The 20,224-nt window shown below is 39.8% G+C and overlaps 1 protein-coding gene across 4 annotated transcripts in view; it reads left to right on the top strand.

The window, feature by feature from the left end:
- Positions 1-20,224, top strand: part of CFAP43 (cilia and flagella associated protein 43) — a 109,496-nt gene that overhangs the window by 60,022 nt on the left and 29,250 nt on the right. For 3 of the 4 annotated variants that reach the window (XM_049856118.1, XM_049856117.1, XM_049856120.1), the window contains exons 16-27: positions 383-513; positions 2,168-2,315; positions 5,756-5,857; positions 6,831-6,908; positions 8,230-8,355; positions 9,600-9,704; positions 10,917-11,033; positions 11,941-12,171; positions 13,942-14,148; positions 15,813-15,902; positions 16,160-16,240; positions 17,000-17,125. In XM_049856118.1, coding sequence (XP_049712075.1) covers positions 383-513; positions 2,168-2,315; positions 5,756-5,857; positions 6,831-6,908; positions 8,230-8,355; positions 9,600-9,704; positions 10,917-11,033; positions 11,941-12,171; positions 13,942-14,148; positions 15,813-15,902; positions 16,160-16,240; positions 17,000-17,125 — 1,542 coding nt within the window. The remainder of the gene's footprint in view (positions 1-382; positions 514-2,167; positions 2,316-5,755; positions 5,858-6,830; positions 6,909-8,229; positions 8,356-9,599; positions 9,705-10,916; positions 11,034-11,940; positions 12,172-13,941; positions 14,149-15,812; positions 15,903-16,159; positions 16,241-16,999; positions 17,126-20,224) is intronic. The other variant, XM_049856119.1, reaches the window with a different exon arrangement.

Raw genomic sequence — 20,224 nt, 5'->3', positions numbered from 1 at the left:
CCTTTTGATCCATTGATGGAAACTGCTGAATTCCTAAATGCGTCTGTATTTGCCATCTCTGCTTCCTCAAGGTCCCTCCCTCACTTTGTAAACTTCAGCAAGTCCATTAACTTCTTTGTGTCTGATTTTGCTATTGTGAATTGATAATAATTGCCCTCTTTCCCTACTGCTCAAAGGTGGCTGGAGAATAAGTTAGGATTTGTGAACGTGTTTTGAACTATCGATTTTAAGTGCTGTGTATTACCAAAAGGCTACTGTCATACCAAATAGCATGCTCTTCACAAATACAAAAGATATACAAAAATGCAAGTAGTAACCTTAGAAAAACCATGTGGTAGTCTCTCATTTATAATTTCTGCATTTTGTTCCTAAAACTGCTTAGGAAATGTTTGCTCGGTGTCGAAGTCATTCTTACCAGGCGCAAGGGATTCGGTCGTTGAAAGCTTCAATGGATGGACAAGACATTCTGGTGAATGGGAGAAATGATGGCACTCTTGTTTGTCTAAAATGGAAGTACGTATAGTACACAGTAAGCAACTCCATGAGGCTCGGGCTGATTAACTCTCTGTTGTCAAACTGCTGTGGGACCAAAGGGAACGAGGGTAACTCTGAATAATAGGTAACTTTCAAAGATCATAAACCAAAACCAAACCCGTTACTGTTGAGTCGATTCCAACTCATAGTGGCCCTATAGGACAGAGTAGAACTGCTCCATAGGGTTTCCAAGTATAACCAAATGAGGGGTCTTGTCTTGTCCTATTAGCCAATCGAAATAAGATGGATGCTACACCACCAGTTGTAAGGGAAACAGAAAGTGGAAATTTATTGTTTGCACAAACAAGGAGCAACGTGGGGCCTAGCAGCTGAAAGACCACGTGCTCCCTGTCTGAGGGGGTTGGGGAGTTTTTTATTTCCAGTGGCATCTGGGGGTTGGGTTTGGTGCCCGAATCCTCTGCCCTCAGCCCCCCATGTCCACATTTGGAGGTTTGGTTGTTGAGTCATGTCCGTGATGTTCAGGTCCAAGGATAGATTGAGGGCACAGCTCTCCAGGTCCTGCACATGTGCCAAAATCCTGGTTCATGCATGCGTGGGATTCTGGCACCAAATTCAAACTGTGGTTAGGGCCACAGCATGGTCAGGCCAAACCACGGTTAGAAGCTGTGGCTTAGTGGGCTGCAAAGGGGTGGGGAACCGCAGTGGAGTGGGGGGAAGCCTCGGTGGAGGCTGGTGGATTCGAAATGCCAACCTTTTGGTTAGCAGCTGAGCTCTTAACCGCTGTCACACTAGGGCTCCTAAAAGATACTGACCTCTGGAAACTTTGATATATATATGTATGCATATGTAGACACACATATTTACCTTCTTAGATTTTACTTAAACTAATATTAAATTATTTAGATTTTGCTTAGGTTAAAATAAGTAAACAAATACTACCCAAGCGAACAGATGAAGACTGAGCTGTAGAGAGTATGCAGTCTGCCCATGACATGAAAAAGATAGCCTGAACTTCAAAGGTTGCCTTGTTTGAATTGCAGATGGACTGTCAGATACTGAGCTCACTGGTCAATGTGCAATTCAATTCAGCAAAGATAATGTTCCATGGTGCCTCCTGTGATCAAAACAGGGATAAACATGGCCTTTCTCAGGAACATTGTGAGCAAGTTAAATATTGTTGAGATATTTGTGTCATAACAATTTTGGTAGCACTTTTTTCAAAGACCATCATGCCTGTTTTACTCATTAAATTCCTGAATAAAATGTTAACTTGTACCTCAACTCTCTAACCTCTTGCTGTCTAGCCAATTCCTACTCATAGCAAGTGATCATGTATGTGTGCAGGGCCCCTAGCATGCACTTAGGGCTCCGTCGTTCTGGTGGCTTTCCTGTGCCATAGCCATGGCAGATACAGGGACCTGCTGGGTAAGGGTCTGGGGAGAGCATGAGGAGAGGTTACCTCAAAGAGGTCAAGAGGCTTGTGGTGTCCTGTATCCCATCAAAGGGCTCTCCTACAAGAAGTAGAGTCTTAATCATTACAGAGCCCTGTGGAAAATTGTCCACATATGTCCTACTTCGTGCAAAAATGGCTAGACATCTGGAAATAATACTGCTAAATGTGACCTTTTAAAATTGTGATTTTGTCGACTGTGTTTTCTTTTTCTTGATATAGACGATTTGGAGGAGTCTTAGCCACTGAGAGTCTTGACCACTGCTTGAAACTTTTAACTTCTCTGAACACCACCATGAATGAGGAGAGTGCCTATATACGTAGGATGCGAAGAGATTCCTTAGACTTGGGATCAGATAATGAGAAAACAGTTGAGTTCCAATGTAGCTTTCTTTCTCTTTTTAAATTTGAGATCAACTTGCAACTTGTGGTTTTCTTTAAGCAGATATTTAATAATATTCTTCTTTATCCAGGTAGTCTATGATTTTCAAAAAGAGTATGAGCTACATCTGAGATTAAATATTCAGATTTTCTCAAAGCAATCACAAATATTACATCTCAGATGTCATTCAAACCATGGTACAAAGATCTGGGTTTGCCTGGGAAAAAAATTGTACTACCAGCACTGGTGTTTTGCCAAATAGGTGTCTCTATAATTTCATATCACATATTATTTAAGAGGAGTGCCTGGGTGGTGCAAACAGTTAACATGCTCACTGCTAATAGGAAGGTTGGTGGTTTGAGGCCACCCAGAGACACCTCGGAAGAAAGGCCTGGCGATCTACTTCAGAAAAAAATCAGCCATCAAAAAGCTTGCAGAGCACAGTCCTACTCTGACACACATGGCATTGCCATGAGTCGGAGTCAACTTGGTGGCAACTGGTTTGATTTTTGTTATTTAGGAAGATCCTAGCCAGAAAACAACACTCAATTGCTCATTTAACAAATATTCATTGAGAGCCTACAGAGTGCTAGGCTGTGGGGATGTAGCTATGAATAAGATAGAAAAAAGCTTCTCCTCTCATAGAGCTTTTATTCTAATTGGGGGATGGGAATGGGCAGAGAGAGGCTGATAAGTAAACAAATAAATAAGAAAATGTTAGATAGTGACAAGTTCTATTCAGCAAAGAAAAATAAATGGATATGATAGAGTTTGTCTAGACAGCCCCACTGAGAAGAAGGCATTTAAGCCAAGATCTGAAATTAAAAAAAAAAAAAGTGCCACAGGATGCAAAAGTGGGTTTGAGGGGGCGAGAGTACTTAGGGCCAAGGGAAAAGGTATGAAAGAGCTTGGTGTGTTTGAGGACCTGAAAAAGGCCTGTACAGTTGAAGTGAGCAAAGGAGAGAGTGGGTGGAGATGAGGACATGGAGGTGGAAAGAGACCAGTTAATGTGGGGCTTTGTAAACCAGGCAAAGAGTTTGGATTTTATTCTACACGCTGTGAGAACCTATTGAAGTTTTCTGAGCAGAGGTTTAACGAGATATTATTTCCATGTTTACAATGATCATTTGCTGCTGTGTGGAGAATGTTTCCTGTAGGAGAGCAAGAGTGGAAACAGATTAGTTAGGAGGGTATGGCAGAGGTCCAGGTATAGATGATGAAGGAGAGGAGTGGTTGTCTAGGAGGAACAAAGTGTGGATTTCAGACAGGTCTTGGAGGTAGAGTTGACAGAGCTTGCCAATGGGTTGGACATAGAGGTAGAGGGAAAGAATGGACTCTAGAATTTAGGACAACTTGAACAACTATGTAGAAGATGGTACCATCCATGGAGATGAGGAGGACTGGGGGAGCAGCTTTGGGCAGGGAGAAGGAAATTGTGAAGTCATCTTTACCCATGATGAACTTCAGAAGCCTATTAGATATCCCAGCAGAGACACCAGGAAGGACATTGGTAGATGAGTCTTTTGCTCTGGGGTGACATCAGCATTTGGGTTGTTGCCTTAAGATTCAAAGGCATATAAATTGCATTTAAGGTCTTAGTGGAAGAGTGAATGGCAAGAAAACAGAAGGGGGCCAGGACAGAGCAACTTCTAGAGATTCCCAGAAGAGTTTGGGGAAGAAAAGGAGACTGATAAGAAGCAGCCAGTGAGGTCAGAGGAGAACCAGGAGAGTGTAACATCCCAAACTCTTTCCAGACATTTTGCTGCAAAGGGGAGCCCAGAAATGGCATGATAGTTAAAGGGGAATATGGAGTTCAATGGAGAATAGTTTTCTTAAGATAGAAGGTACCAGAGCAAGTTTGGATCCAGTAGAAGGGAGAAATGGAAGAGGCAGAGAGAGATGGAATAATAAGAATAGTGTAATGGCCTTGAGAAGGAGGAAAAGATTAGATCCTAAGCACAAATGGGAGCCCTGGTGGCACAGTGGTTAAGAGCTCAGCTGCTAAACAAAAGGTCAGCAGTTTGAATCTACCAGCCACTCCTTGGAAACCCTATGGGGCAGTTCTAATTTGTCCTATAGGGTTGCTATGAGTCAGAATCCACTCGATGGCAATGGGTTTAAGCACAGATGGGGGGAGGGGTCATACCTTGATGGGCAGGGGCACTTGATTCACAGTAATGGAAAGAAAGTGATTTAGTGACAGTATGACCTCTCTGGTCATTTCTGCTTTCTCAATGAAAAGTGTGCAAGGTTATTAGCTAAGAGGAGGCTGATAGCAGGAGAAGAGTCTGTAGGAGGTTTAAGGAGACAAAAAGATGCGAAATGGTCATTTTGGAGAATGTAAAGTGAAAATGCTTGAGAAGTATAAGCTTTCCAGGCACTGTTGTGTGCCCATTTAAGGTTAATCGGGTAAATGTGTGCCCCAATTTTCAGGTGACATTCCTGGTATCTTGTCTGATTAGCACCCATCTTCACTCTCAGAAGTGTCCCAGTTTGGACAACAAATTATATGGTTGCCTAGTTCATGGCCATCAACTTAAAGTCAGGCCAGTTGAGTGGTGAGCTTGTCTCTAGTTACATTTATAAGCCCAGTACAGACATGGCGTAGGTGGATTGTTGAGTTTAACAAAATTTGGGGCTTTGTCAGGTGTGTATGCTGGAGAGACAGAAATGGGCAGAGAGGTAAGAAGTGATTATTATAGAATTATAGAAGACCCTGGAATTTAACCTGGACAGGGAGTTCTGTGGTGGGTGAAATTGTGCGTGTGTGTGTGTTTGGGGGGAAGGTGGCAGGTCAAAGGATTGCCGCCTCCATAAGCCAGAACACTTGGTTGCTGGAGGAGGAGCCCTATGGGACAGGAGGCTGTGGACAGACAGCAAAGTGGTTGCAGTTGAGACTATGGGCATGCCTGTACTGGATCAAGGATATTTTCCTAAAAATGATCACTATATTTTTGACTTTCTGACCAACAAATAGGAAACTACTCAAAACTATTACATCACTGATGATTTATACTTTATAAAACAAGTGGAAAATGTAAGTTTAGAAATAAAGGCTGTGCCTTCACTGTCCATCAAGACTTAGGCCTAGTATCTGCATACTCAAGGTCAGAAAGCCAGTGTGGAGATGAATGGTGTCACGATCATTAAGTTTCTCACTGCATGTGATATCACGCTAAATGTTATGTGGAACAAGTTTAATTGGCCTCCAGAAGTCTGCAATTTAAAACCAATTGTGATTACCAGAAATGACACTAAGGACAGGAATTAACAAAACATATTACAATTTGAGCAGCCAAAATGTTTGGTATTACAAAAAATGCAGCAAGTGCAAAGGGATTCAAGGCCGTTACATGGTGTAAGGTGGGAAGGGAAGAACGTGATGAATTTTAGATTAAATTTAAGAATTGTCTGTCTTTTCTTCTAAGGCATCTGGGATAAAGCTGTTAAACATTGACTCCTCACAAGAAGAATTAGTCTCAGCTCAGGACATGAAGGAAATTTCCTGGATGGAAGCAAAAGGTCAAGAGGTAAATAAAACATGGGATGTGTCTGAAATTGTGCTCTGTAGGTGTGCCAAACAGATTTGTTCCCTATGAAAACCTAGTGGAAAGTTGCAGAGTAGAACAAGGTACCACTTCATGGAGGATCACAGCCTACAAGTGTAACTTTCCTGAAAGCAAATAAAAACCCTCAACACAACCAGATCTTTGAAAGTGAGACAGGTGAACGTTAAGAACTGTAACACGGCTAACACAAAACCTGACAAAAGGGCCCAGGTAAGCCAAAGCAAAATATGAACTGTGATACCTACCTGGGAGTGATTTGTTGGGGATGCTGGGAGGCTAATTTTTTTTAAGGAGAGCAGGAACAGAAGAAGGGGGGCAGTAGCTTCCGGCGCACAGGGAGGTGAAATAGGTAGTAGATTGATTATAATTAGTCTAATGTAAGTTCCCAGTAATTTAGCACACTGGTTTTCCTTTGTCAACTATTCGCTGTTTAATTTTTTCACTACTTGTTTTCTTTTTGTTGACCTTATAATTGACACTAGGTCCAAGTTGTTTCAGCGGTCACTTAAATAGTAGCACTTATTTTTTTAGACTTAAGCAAGGTATTACAGTGTTCTTTTTTTTTTTAATGTACCCTTTATATTGTCACTTTATTTAAAAAAAATTGTATTTGTAGAGAGGTGCTACCTGTAGCTATCTATCTATCTATCTATCTATCTATCTATCTATCTATCTATCTATCTATCTATCTATCTATCTATCTATCTATCTATCTATCATCTATCTATCTATCTATCTATCATCTATCTATCTATCTATCTATCTATCTATCTATCTATCTATCTATCTATCTATCTATCTATCTATCTATCTATCTATCTATCTATATCTGTCTATATCTGTCTGTCTATCTGTCTATCTATCTGTCTATCATCTATCTATCTAACCGGTTGTTTCCCTTGCTTCCTTAAGTGATATACTCACTTCATTTCAGGCCATCAAAAAAGAGGTTAACCAGTTCTCCAAGAAAAGAAGAGAGATAAAAAAAGGAATCAAAGCACTTGCTAAAACAGTAAGTGTTATGATTTTATGTACTAATACATTTGGCTCTTGGTCTATAATTACTATTGGAATTTTTTTGTTCAATGTAGCATGAAGAGCTATACCCGTTTTTCTTTCTCTGCATATATGCTCAGTTTTCTGGGGTATTTTAATGTGGTAGAATTTTGCTCATATCTCACTACATATAAAAAATATAAGTAGTGGTTTAAAAAAAAATTTTTTTTTCTTCTGTGTCTTTACCAAATACTGTGTCTTACTTACTTTTTAATACTTTTTTTAAATCAAAGTTATACGTGCGTGCTTTTACAAATTAACTAGTACTGAGTTGCATAATTAAAAATAATGTTTTTAAAGCAGCACCTTTCTACTTTCCTTCCCTTTGATGCCTGCTCTCCTGAGCTGTTTTCAATTCTTCCCATTTTTTCTTAGAGTATTATCTCCATCGTTCTAAATGGCCTTCTTAATAATGTTATTTCCTGATATTTCTACTTTGACACTAATTTTGGACTTCTTGGTGTGGAAGATGAGTATTTAGGCTCTTTTACACCCCCCACCACTACAACATAAATCCATCCTCAGTATGTACATTATTAATGTAAATATTCTTCAAATGAGTCACATTGTATATTCTGAATGTTGTTATTGTAGGTACCATCGAGTCAATTCTGGCTCACATCCCATGTGACAGAGTAGAGCTGCCCCATAGGGTTTTCTTGGCTGTAATCTTTACAGAAGCAGATCGCCAGGTCTTTCCCCTGCAGAGCCATTGGGTGGATTCGAATTGCCACCCTTTCAGTTAGTGGCTGAGTGCTTAACTGTTTGCACCACCAGGACTCCTATATTATAAAAAAAATTTTACATTTCCATTATTTCAACTTTATTTTCCCTGGAATTAGCCATTTTCTTAGTTTTGTGTTAAGCCTTCCTATACACCTAGTACCTATTCGAACTCTTTCAAAGTGCTAGAAAACTCTCATCGCTACACTCAAATACCCGAGGTAATCAGTCTGTCAGTGCATCTTTTACTTGGCAACTTCCCTCCTAGAGCTACTAGTCTGAGCACCTTGCTGTCTGGACCAAATGCATACTGTAGTCCTAGGGACTTCTCTTCCCTATGTTCCTGGGAATCCCCTCTCCTGCCTCCTGAGTCAGAACCTCTGTTTCAATAACCACAGTAAACCCACAACTTAATTCTTTACTCAGTAGTTACATTTAGATAAATGGAACATCTGTTATTTTTTAATCGATTATTGTCTAATGAGACTAGAAAACCCGTCTCTCTAAAGTTTAATTCTTTGCTTGCCACCACCCTTTCCTATTTTAAAATTCAGGTTCAGAGTATGATGGAAGAAAATGAAACAGTAGGCCATATTGCAAAATTAGAGCAACAGGAACTCAGCCTGGATCTTGAGGAGTTGGAAAGGCTTCACGATGAAAGTGAGGAAGAAGTGGCAAAGGTATGGAAAATTCTAGTTGAAGTATCATAAAGTTATAAGGAGAGAAGTAAAAACAGGAAAGGGAACTTTTCTAGAATAATACAAATAAAGCAAAAACTTTTCTAGAATAATGTGAATGAAGCACAGTTAAACCAAAAAAAAAACCTGTTGCCATCCAATCAATTCTGACTCATAGCGACCCTATAGAACAGAGTAGGACTGCCTTATAGGGTTTCTGAGGAGTGGCTGGTGGATTTGAACTGCTACCTTTTGGTTAGCAGCTGAGCTCTTTACCACTGTGCCACCAGGCTCCAAAGCAAAGTTAGTACATATAAGTTGAGTGGGTCAGAGAATCATTGAATTTTGGGAGTAAGGAAAAGAAGGGCATCTAGGACAATGAGGCATCTGCTGCATGTCTCTCGTCTGTGACATCCACACCAACCATCTTCCACCATATGTATGAACACTTTTAGAAATCCCTTTGGTCACCTCATGCCAACTTAGGAGGGAGTCCACTTAAGTGCCCCAGTACTCTGTCAAACATGTTTATTAATGACTAAGGTGAAGATACAGAAAGGAGGCACGCTTGTCAAATAAGTGAATGAAGTGAAGCTGGGAAGGATAGGAAATACATTGGATGACTGAATAAGGACTGAAAAAGGCTCCCAACAGACTCACTCAATAAGATAAAACTCGCCTGAGATTATCATTAATCCATTCACTCATCTATTCCTTCAGCATTTATTGAGCACCATCCTGCAGCATTTATGCTAGTCACATTCTAGGTCCTGGTTCATAATAATGAACAAGACAGACAGGTGGCATAGTGGGTCCACACCCCCGCCATGAACCAGTCGGCCAATGCAGTGTGTGTATGGGTGCTCCAGCTCACCTCTGACCCTCCTTTTTACCCAGTGAGGCATCTGTCCTCACACTCCACTTCTTTCACATAAATGACCTGCTACCTTTAGAGGCATTTGTGTTGACACCCAGTTCACCAGGATTCCTACAGACATAAATTTCAGAAAACATTCTCAAAGACAGAGGAGTATTCTCCCCAAGGTGCAACTCAGTGGGTTGGGGAGAGACAATCACACTCTGTCACTAAATATGTAACAGTGACTTGTTATTGTGTGCTGTCAAGTCAGTTCCAGCCTATAGCAACCCTACAGGACAGAGTTGTCAGTAAATTTGAAAATTGAGATTATTTTTTTAAGAAGCCACACTTGAATTTTTTATTTTTCCCTTCATCTATGTTCTTCAAGATAAGAAAGGACGCAGAGATGGATAACCTAGCCAAGAGATATTTGGCTGAACTTATCAAAGAAGAATGCTGGAACTCTATGGCTGTGAAAGGTCGAGCTCTTAAGGTGACATAGAACCCCGATACAAACAGGATTGTCATTGCAAGTCTTATGGCAGAAATTTTTTAATATATTTAAGAAAATCCATATGTAGCAAAGAACTCAAAACTTCCCTTTTCATATTCAGAAGTCTGTAGAATTCCACTGAGATGTGTCTTCTTTCCTCTCTGTTTGTCCCTCATTTGCTTTTTAGCCAGGATCTCTCAACATTTGTCTTAGCAGCCCTTTCCTTCTTTCCTGTGCAACTGGGTCTTAATTATCTGTCTATTCCAAAAGACCACCTCACTCACATTCCACACAGATTAAAAGCTAGACACTGCATCGTTCACATTTCCAGCTGTGCCTGCCTTCACATTTTCTAAAGGGCTTTTAAATTGCAGTTCCTCTCTACACAATTTCCCTCTTTATGTAGCGCGACCAGAAGTCCTGGTTTATGCCTGTGGTCCTAGAGTAACTATTAACTGCACCTCTTTCACATTCAAACATGCTGCTATTTGGGTAATGAAGTATGTGGTCACCCTACATTTATGTGACTGAGTATTGCTCTCAAACAAAGTTTCTCAACAACAGCACTATTAACAATTTGGGCTGGATAATTCTTAGTTGAGGGGGACTGTATTGTGCATTGTAGGATGTTTAGTAACTAGGCACCAGTAGCACCTCCCCAACTCAGTCTTGACAATCAAAATGTCTCCAGACATTGCCAGATGTCCCCTCCAAAACCAAACAAACCCAGTGCTGTCATAGGGGCAAAATAAATCCACTGCCATTGAGTCTATTGTGACTCATAGCAACCCTATAGGACAGAGTAGAAGTGCCCCACAGGTTTCCTAGGCTCTAAATCTTTATGAAAGCAGATTGCCACATCTTTCTCCCGTGGATTGGCTGGTGGGGTCAAACTGCCACCCTTTCAGTTAGCAGCCTACTGCTTAACCACTGCGCCACCAGGGCTCCTTGGGGGCAAAATAGCTCCTAATTAAGAACCACTCTTCTAGAAATACTTTCTTCAAAAAAGCACAATATTTTTATACACAGGTTACACCAACACTAGTGGAATACATCGTTTTATTTTAAAGATGTTTCCATTGCCAATTTCACTTATGGATGATATTCTATTTATGATACTAATTTTAATAGGGGAAAACACCCTCCAACGCACCTCCAGATATACACAATTGTATTAAAATTGATTTATTTCATCTTTGTTTTTTTCCCTAGTGCTTTCACATACCCTGTACGGTTGAGAACTTCCCAATGAAAGAGCGCACAGCTGAAGAGATGAAAGAATTAGAGAAAGTTTTACAGCAAAAGAAGATTGAAACAGAATGTCTTAAAGTATAGTTTTAAATATATACATATGTTTTTATAAATTCTGCATTTTATTTCAGGGTATCCATATAGATTTGAGTTGTCAGGCCATTTAAGATAAATTTAGATATTGTTCATATTTATATTTTCACTCCTTGTTAATTTGTAGAATATATTCTAATGAATATCCTGTATCCACATAGTACATCAGGGACCTGCATCCTGTATGACACTGGCTAGTGTTCAATATGAGAATATACTGAAAAAAATGAGATTTGGGGATTTTTTCTTGTCCTGGTCAGAGATTGTCTTCCTCTATCCATACTACTTTTACCCTCCCTTATCACCAAGGATCATAATTTAAGATACTTGACTAGGGATGGAATAGAAGCTGTTTTGATAGACGCAAATTATTCCTAAAGTAACCCCAGCTTCCTTAGCTGCAGTCTCTGTCCAACCACTAAAATACACAGTCTCTCTGATGTAGTTTTGTTTTAGCCAGAACTTTGCTTCCTCTTTTTGTCTGAAATATAAAATGAAGGCATACTTAATTCTTCTTAGCCTACACCTGCAAGTCACAGCTGAGCTAATTGCCTTATAAGATATAAAGAGAAGATACATTTTTTAATGCTTAGGTATGAATAAAGACTGAAAATACTTACAAGCAGGTGTGATCCTGATACAAAAATATATGCACTATATACCATCAAGGACAATTCTTACCCTCTTGATTTATTGACAGTTTCTCAGTTTCTGAGGCTTTAATCTGTTCTGTAACAGTTTCAGGATCTCTCCATCACTTTAAATTTAGTTGTTGGGAAAAGAATTGAACATCTTAAAATGATTGTTGAGATCATTAAGTTGTAAAAAAAAAATGCTCTTTAGAGAATTCATAATATTAAATAACTTCGATGTTGTCTTTTTCTATATTTAGCTACGGAAGGAAATTGTAGAGGCCCAGTCTGCAGCTTCCTTGGCTAACAACCATCATGAAGAGGATGATGAAGAGGAGGAAGAAGAAAACGTAACAACAAAAGATACCAACCTACCCAATTACCTGCTTGGCAGTCTGAGTACTGATTTTGGGGTGGATACCTCTTTTTTGTCAAGCCAGTTAGAGCTTCATTCAAGAGAGGAGAAAATCAACCAAATTATATTACTGAAGGTGGGTGAATTTTCTCTGTATCTTCGAAATCTCTAAAATTCCCCCATCCGATGTTTTTCAAGGGCTCACATTGAAATCCAATGTGAATCAAAGGATGTCTTTAAAGTGTATAAAGAAATATACAGATGGCTAGTGTGCATGTCCTTGAGACAGTGCTTGTGTCCAAGAGTTGCTGTCATCCTTTTGGACTAGGTTTTATTATACCAAGGTTTCTAAATAGCACCTTACACTGACTGGCACCACAAACCATTATTCTTCTGCTTAGATCTATAGTAAGTCCAAAATAAAGTAAACCCTTGAATGCCGTCTTCTATGTAACTCAGTTGTCTACTAGGATCTTCTTGTAAGGTCAAGATATGACTGCTTATCTTAGCCCCTTAATCTGGGAAAATAACAATCTCCTTTCAAAGATTTCTATAGATTCTGGGACTCAGGGATAAGGGATGGGGTCCCTCTAGTGCTAAACTCCTACTCCTTACATTCCACCAAGCAAATCAGTCTCAGAGTACATCGGTGCATGTAGAAGACCCTACTGAAGGTTTTTGAAAAATCACCGAGTGAAATTGCACCAATGCAGATAATTTGAAATTTAATGCCGCATATTTCTGTTCCTAAAAGTCCTTCAGCCATGTCTGGAGTTTAAGTCCTAGCCTCCCGCCACATTGCTCAGCTCTCTCTTCCTGTCCTCCTCCAACCCTTGAACATACCGTTCATTTATACTCAGAACTCAGAACACTTATACTCAGAAGTTATCTCATTTGTTGCTGAGCTTCCGCTGACCAGTGTCCTCAGCGTCTCACCTTCTGGCTGCTTTATTAAGGTATTTTCCTATGCAAACACACTTTCCAACCAAAGAGAAATTCTGGTGTTAGCAGTTAAGATCATTTTCTACCCTACCCAGTAGTTCCGTCTTCACTGGGGTAGATTTATAGACTGTAATGGTAAAATAAAGCCTACTTTGAGTTGACTCATTGCTCTACTCATCAGCCATGGTTGGAGCAATCCAGTTGAACCTACTGCTATTTTAGGAATTGGCTGATCCAGCTGGCTAGCTTAGGTTCCCTTTCTGCTTGAGAATGACCTGTCCATACGGAGGAAGAATCTTATGTGTGCTTGTGTTTTTCTGGGAGATTCTCCAAACAACCTGTAAGGCCATCTCCTCCTTTCCACATCTCCCCACAAACTAGGTTACAAATCAAAGACATTTCCCAACTGAAATCCTGCATACCAAAACCCAAACCAAACCCACTGCCATCAATTCAATCCCAACTCATAGCGACCCTATAGGACAGAGTAGAACAGCCTCATAAGGTTTTCAAGGAGCAGCTGGTGGATTTGAACTGTTGACCTTTTTAGTTAGCAACCAAACTCTAAACCACTGTGCCACCAGGGCTCCAAATACTGCCTTTAAAATATTTTATGATGGGTTTTTTAAAAAACACGTACAGAAGTAGAATAGGTCAGTGAGCCTCTAAACACCCATCACCTAGCTTTAGCATTTAGCAACATACCTGTATATTGAGTTACAATGTACATTTCAGGAATAGGCTGTGGTATAACAGTTATTGCTGTTGCCTTAATCCTACCTCAGGTCAGATGCTACTGTAGATTATTGAACCAAAAAATGATTTAATATAAACAATATTTTTGAAAGATTAATTTACCGATAATTTGTGGAATGACTTTGGAAGGGAAAATAGAATTGTGGGATCATGTTGCCAGTAAAGATATAACTTGTGACATGATTTCAGTAACATATTGCTGTTTCAGGATATCATCTACAAGGTCAAAACTGTTTTTAATAATGAGTTTAATGCTGCATATAAACAGAAAGAGTTTGAAATTGCACGTGTGAAGGAAAGAAATGTAAGAATTCAAGAAATTATTTTAGATCTGGAGTTGGAAGAAACAGTCTGGCAACCGGAATTTGAAGACTGTGAGAAGCCAGAGAGAACCCTTGTTGTGGAAGATAGTGAGGTACTGGCTGGTTATGTTATCCCTCCTTTCTTCCTCCGGATTCTCCTGACAACTTATTCATTCTTCTTCTTGTTTACACTGCTGGAAGTGATTGTATTAGGTAGCACTCTTGGTTACAACTAAGAAAAAGAGTTGACAGAGCCTCAGCAATAATAGGGTTTCTTTTATGAGTCCCATGGAATCCAGAGAAGATATGGACACTGAGCCTAGCAGGAAGAAGAGCCAAAGACTGGAGCTTATGGGGGTCCAGAAGTCCTCTTTCTTCATCTCTTAGCTCAGTTCTCTCTACATTTCAGCTCCCTCTAGAAGTTTCTACTTTGTATCTCCCGCACTCAAGAAAGCAGCTGGTCCAAACTAGAGCCCCTTAGTCCCAATTCCAGATTAGCCTGGGAAGGGACTCCTGGCCCAGCTCAAGTCCACTGCCTGTGCACAGGGAGGTTGAGTCACACTGTGAGAACGTTGCTAACATTCAGTAATTATCTAGGTCATTGTATGGTGGCTCCCAGAGAAAGGGGGCTTGCTGGACAGTCTTGTTAGAGGGTGTTCAATACAGAGGCGGTTGCAAATAAATCCTTAAAGAAAACTATTAAAATATAACCATATTTCATTTTTCAATAATAAAAAATCTTAGAGACCACTCAAAGAAAACCCCTTGCTCACGTGAAGCCAACTTGATTACTTTGGGCAAAAGATAATAGCAGTGCTTAGAAGGCATGTAGTTGCTATTAGATGCCAGTTTTAAGTGCCCTGGATATATTAAAACTAATTTTTAATAATAAAATCTTACAAGGTAGATCCTAATGTTACTTCCATTGTACATGTGAGGAAACTGCAGCACCGAGAGGTTAAGTAGCTTGACCACAGCTACAAAGCTAGTAAGTAACAGAGTTGGGATTTGAACCCAGGCTGTCATGCTTCAGAGTCCATCCTTCTAACCTCTACACCCTACTACGCTTGTTTAAGCAAGTTGTTTTTTCCTGAAGCGGACTCTTGTCATGTGACCTGAGACTGGGGCTTCATGATAGCAAGGACCCCCCGCCCCTCTTGAGAGGATGCTGCTCTGCCCAATCACTTTGCATGAACATAATTAACCTCACCACACTGACTTCATCTCTTACTCTAATTCACTCTACATTGAGAAGAGTGGTCTTGTTACAAGGCAAAATTTACCATGCCCTCCCCTGCTTAAACCCTTGTAGTGACTGCTCATTTCACTTATGATAAAACCCACTAGCCTTGTCCTGACTGCCCCCTCCTATCTGTCTTCTCTTCCAGCCGCTCTCCCCACCTTGCTTTGTTCTGGCCACACTTGTGTTCCCACAATTTCTTGAATGCCCCAAGCTCTTGACATCTCAGGACCCCCATCCTTCAGGATTTGGCTTAGATGAGACTTTTTTGAAGCCCCCCTCCCTTAATCTAAATCGCTGTGATGATCTCTTCAGTGAAAAGACAGGCTTTCAGAGATAATAGAGAAGGAAAGGTCTGTTTTCTAATCCTCTCATTTTAGACTTCATCTTCATTCCAACATAGGAAATTGGTCACAAAAGCTGGATAGTCCCTTTTCATCTCCTTACTCCCTTCCAACCTTCTCTCAGCTTATGGAAGGAAAGCTTGACTTGAGTTTTGTTAAGAATGATGGCAGAAAACTGTATTGTCTCTTTTAGATTACAGTTAGCAAACATGTAAAACCGTGGAAAAAAGCCAAAGACGAATTGATTACTGCCCACAGAATAGAGAAATGGATTACATTCCAGGTATGCAGCGTTGCTCAGACAATACCTAAGACCTTCCTAATTTAATTTAATACCCTTATACTTGTACTCCGCTGTAGAAACATATCAAGGCATTTGTTGGTTGGCCTCCTCCTTCTTTCCCCTCCATGCCACCGCTCACCCTTGCCCCAATCCTGAATGCAGTCATTCTAACATTGGGTGGGCTGCTGCCCCTGGCACCACCCACAGAATATAGACCTCTGTCTTAGTTGCCCTCTCTGACCCTGGCTCTTTCATAGAGCTCCGACATGAGACATCGAGCCCTGATGGACATGATGGGAGGTGTTCTGGAAGTCAAGAAGGAAGATATCTTGAGAATGGTAAGGTTTTTGGACATCCTCATGGAAAGTGGATGGGGTGGAAAGAGCTACTTAAATTGTACCATTTTTGTCTTATATAAACTTGGGTTTTAGATACTTTATAGCGGCAAATATTACACAACCTCTTAAATCAAAACCCTTTGCCATTGAGTCGATTCTGACTCCTAGCAACCCTATAGGACAAAGTGGAATTGCCCCCTAGGGTTTCCAAGGAGTGGCTGGTGGATTCAAACTGCCTACTTTTTGGTTAGCAACCAAACACTTAACCATTGTGCTACCAGGGCTCCTCACAACCTCTTAGTACCTTATAAACTTTTAACACTGGGTGGGTTAAATAAAAAGAACTTGGAAACCTCCAATCTGACAAAAAGCAAACAACCACAATAGATTGTGGTCTCTACAAAAGGCAAGGATAATGCTGTACCTGTAATTCTCTTCATATATCAGGGAGCATTTTTTTGATACCTGACATAGATGTTTCTGGAGCTCAGGCGTAGTTCTAGCTATAAAGATATCAACTTGTACCTCTGGGTCTGTTATCTAAGGGTTTGTTTCGGTACATCCCAACTTCTGGAGTCACAGAAAAATACTTTTTCATGTCCTTTGGTCAAAGTGTCAGGTCATTCATTGTCCTTGCCCATGTAAAGAGCTAATACTCTGTTAAAGTGCTCTTTTTGGCTATAGTGCTAATTCTGAGCTTTAACGGTATAGCTACATTTATGTTTAAACTGGAGTGTAAGCTTTCCTTTATATCTTCAGGTGATTCCTCAGCCGGCTTTCATGGCAAAACCTGATGCTGTGTGGTCTGAAGAGGAAAGGAAACAATTCAAAGAGTACGAGAAAAAAGTCAAGGAGCTAAATGAAGAAAAAGATAAATATAGAAAGGTCAGAAGAACAAAGAATCAATATAGCCTACTCTATCCAAGATTCTATTTCAATATATTTCAGTGTCTTAGCACCTTAAGGATAGTTTTTCAGCTTAAATTCACGAGAGAAGTATATAATATTTGGGGAAGTGGATGGAGATAAATATAAAGACTTAGAGCAATTTAAAACAAAAAGAACGTAGAGCAATGATTTAAAAAAAGAGCTGCTATTAATTCCAACATTTCTCACATTGTGACAGTTTATTTGGTTCTTCATTCATTCTTTCATGTTTAATGAACACCTGTTACAGAATTTCAAGGTAAGGTATAGCCCTATATTGTCTGCATCAGTTTGAGTTAGGTAATGCTTTTGCTCGCTTTGTTCTCAATCCCATGGAGAAAGGATGTGACAGAAGAGTGACACAATTAATGCAGCACATACTTTACAGTTGTAACTCGTGGCTTTGCACCTCCACTTGTGCACTGGATCCCATGCCATCTCACCTGCTCAACGTCATTACTCCAGCTATTCCCCCCTCTTTTTCCTGCATGGTCAATTCTTTCCTCTATATTGGGTTATTCCTATCAGCATAGACACATGCTTATCTTTTTTTTTTTTTTTTTTAAAGACTCCCTTGAAGGAAATACAGATCCTTGAAGAAAATCTTATGATTGTTGGGTTAGCCTGAATTTATTTTAAAATTAAAAATCAAAAAAAAAACAAAACACCTCTCTGACTCCACTTTGCCTTTGATTCACCTCTCCATGTCTCTGCTCCCGTTCACAGCAAGACTTCTCAAAACTTCTACGTTCACTGTCTCCACTTTCCCTCTTCTCAATCCTTGAAAAAAATAGTTTATCATGGAAAATGTCAAACATATGTAAAAGTAGAGAGAATAGTTATAGTGAACCCCTTATCCAGCATCGACATGTACCTACCTACTCATGGCCAGTCTTGTTTCATTTTATACTTCTACGTACTCCCTAACCCTGGATTATTATTTTTATTTTTTGCCAATTTTTATTTTGAAATGATTCAACCTCCAGAAAAGTTACATGAGCAGTACAGTGAACCAAGGAGCATCTATGTATTCTTCTCCTAGACTCATAAATTGTTAATAATTAGTCTCTATCTTTTTTTTTTTTTTTGGCTGAATTATTTGAGATCAATTGTAGACCTCATGGCATTTCTGAATACTGCAGCATAAAAATCCTAAGAAAAAGGACATTCTCCTACATAACCACAATAAAATTACCATACATAAGAAGTTTACTATTAATGACACTATTATCTAATATACAGTCCATATTCAGATTCCCCCAGTTATCCCAATAATATCCTTTATCCAAAAAAAAAACCAAGCCCGTTGCCATCAAGTCAATTCCAACTCATAGTGATCCTGTAGATTTTTTGAAATCCCAAAATCTAATCAGTTGCATTCATTTTCACGTCCTTTTGTCCCCTTTAATCTAGAACAATTCCCTAGCTTTGTGTGTATATTCCATGACATTGACATTTTAAAAAAAATCAAGGCCAGTTGTTTTAAGAACGCCCCTCAAGTTGGATTTGATTGCTTGCGCATGATTAGATTCAGATAGAATGCTTTCGACAGTAGCACTACATGGATGATGCTGTGTCCTTCTCAACACATCACACCAGCATCACCTACTGTCAGTCGGTCCCGTGACTGGTGATGTTAAGTTTGATCACTTGGTAAGGTGGTATTCTCCAGATTCCTCCATTATGTAAGTTCCTTTCCCCTTTGTATTTAATAAATAATTTGTGGAGTGATATTTTAAGACTGTGTGACTCCTATTCACTCCTGTGTTTTAAAATTCATTGATGATCCTTGCCTGAATCAATTATTACTACAAAAAACCCATTGCTGTTGAGTCTTTTTTGACTCACAGCAACCCCATAGGACACAGTAGAACTGCCCTGTAGGGTTTTCAGGGAGCAGCTGGTACATTTGAACTGCTGACCTTTTTTGGTTAGCAGCCTGAGCTCTTAATCACTGCGCCACCAGGGCTCCAATTATTACTTTGGTGATTGCAAAATGGTGCCATTCTAGCTTCTATCATTTATTCTGTATTTATTAGCTGATACTCTTCTATTATGAAGAGCTTTGTCTTCTTTATCCCACCTCAGGCTCATATTTTTTAGAAGTTTTTTTTTTAATGTAACATGTTTTAATCCACCACTATCACTATTCTTTTTAACATTCAGAGTTGTCGTCTATATCCTTTTGATATGTCCCCATCAGTTTGTGAGCACTTTGTACCTTTCTAACACAACAAGATGTTCTGGGCACGCTTTGTACTTTCCCTGCCATATATCTGGAATCAGTTATTTTTCTAAAGATCCCCAATTCCTTTTACTGGGTGTCTTAGTCACCTAGTGCTGCTATAACAGAAATACCACGTGTGTGTGGCTTTAACAAAGACAAATTTATCTTCTCACAGTCTAGTAGGCTAGAAGTCCAGATTCAGGGTGTCAGCTCCAGGGGAAGGCTTTCTCCCTCTGTCAGCTCTGGTGGAAGGTTCTTGTCATTAGGCTTTCCCTGGTCAAGGAGCTTCTCAGCGCAGGAACTCCAGGTCAAAAGGATATGCTCTGCTCCTGGCACTGCTTTCTTGGTGGTATGAGGCTCCCCTGTCTCTCTGCTCACTTCTGTCTTTTATATCCTAAAAGAAATTGACTCAACACACAGTCCAATCTTGTAGACTGAGTCCTGTTTCATTAACATAACTGCCACCTATCCCCCCTCATTAACATCACAGAGGCAGGATTTACAACACATAGGAAAACCACATCAGATGACAAAATGGTGGACAATCACACAATACTGGGAAATCATGGCCTAGCCAAGTGGATACACATATTTTTGGGGGACACAATTCAATCCATGACACTGGCGATGGTATTTAGAAATCCAAACCCGGCACTAGATTGCATAGAGCTAAATATATACATAAATACATACATATATATATTTCCCATGAGCTCATGAACACCAGTCCAATCAATACCCCAGAATTCTTCTACAACTCTACTAAGTCAATTTTAAGATTTCTTTGCACTTCTTTTTATTCTTAGAATATATCCCACTGAGGATCTACA

The sequence above is a fragment of the Elephas maximus genome, chromosome 16 (assembly GCF_024166365.1).
Source record: "Elephas maximus indicus isolate mEleMax1 chromosome 16, mEleMax1 primary haplotype, whole genome shotgun sequence".
Lineage (NCBI taxonomy): Eukaryota > Metazoa > Chordata > Mammalia > Proboscidea > Elephantidae > Elephas > Elephas maximus.
The sequence above is the reverse complement of the archived record's forward strand: the minus strand, read 5'-3'. Positions and strand labels throughout refer to the sequence as shown.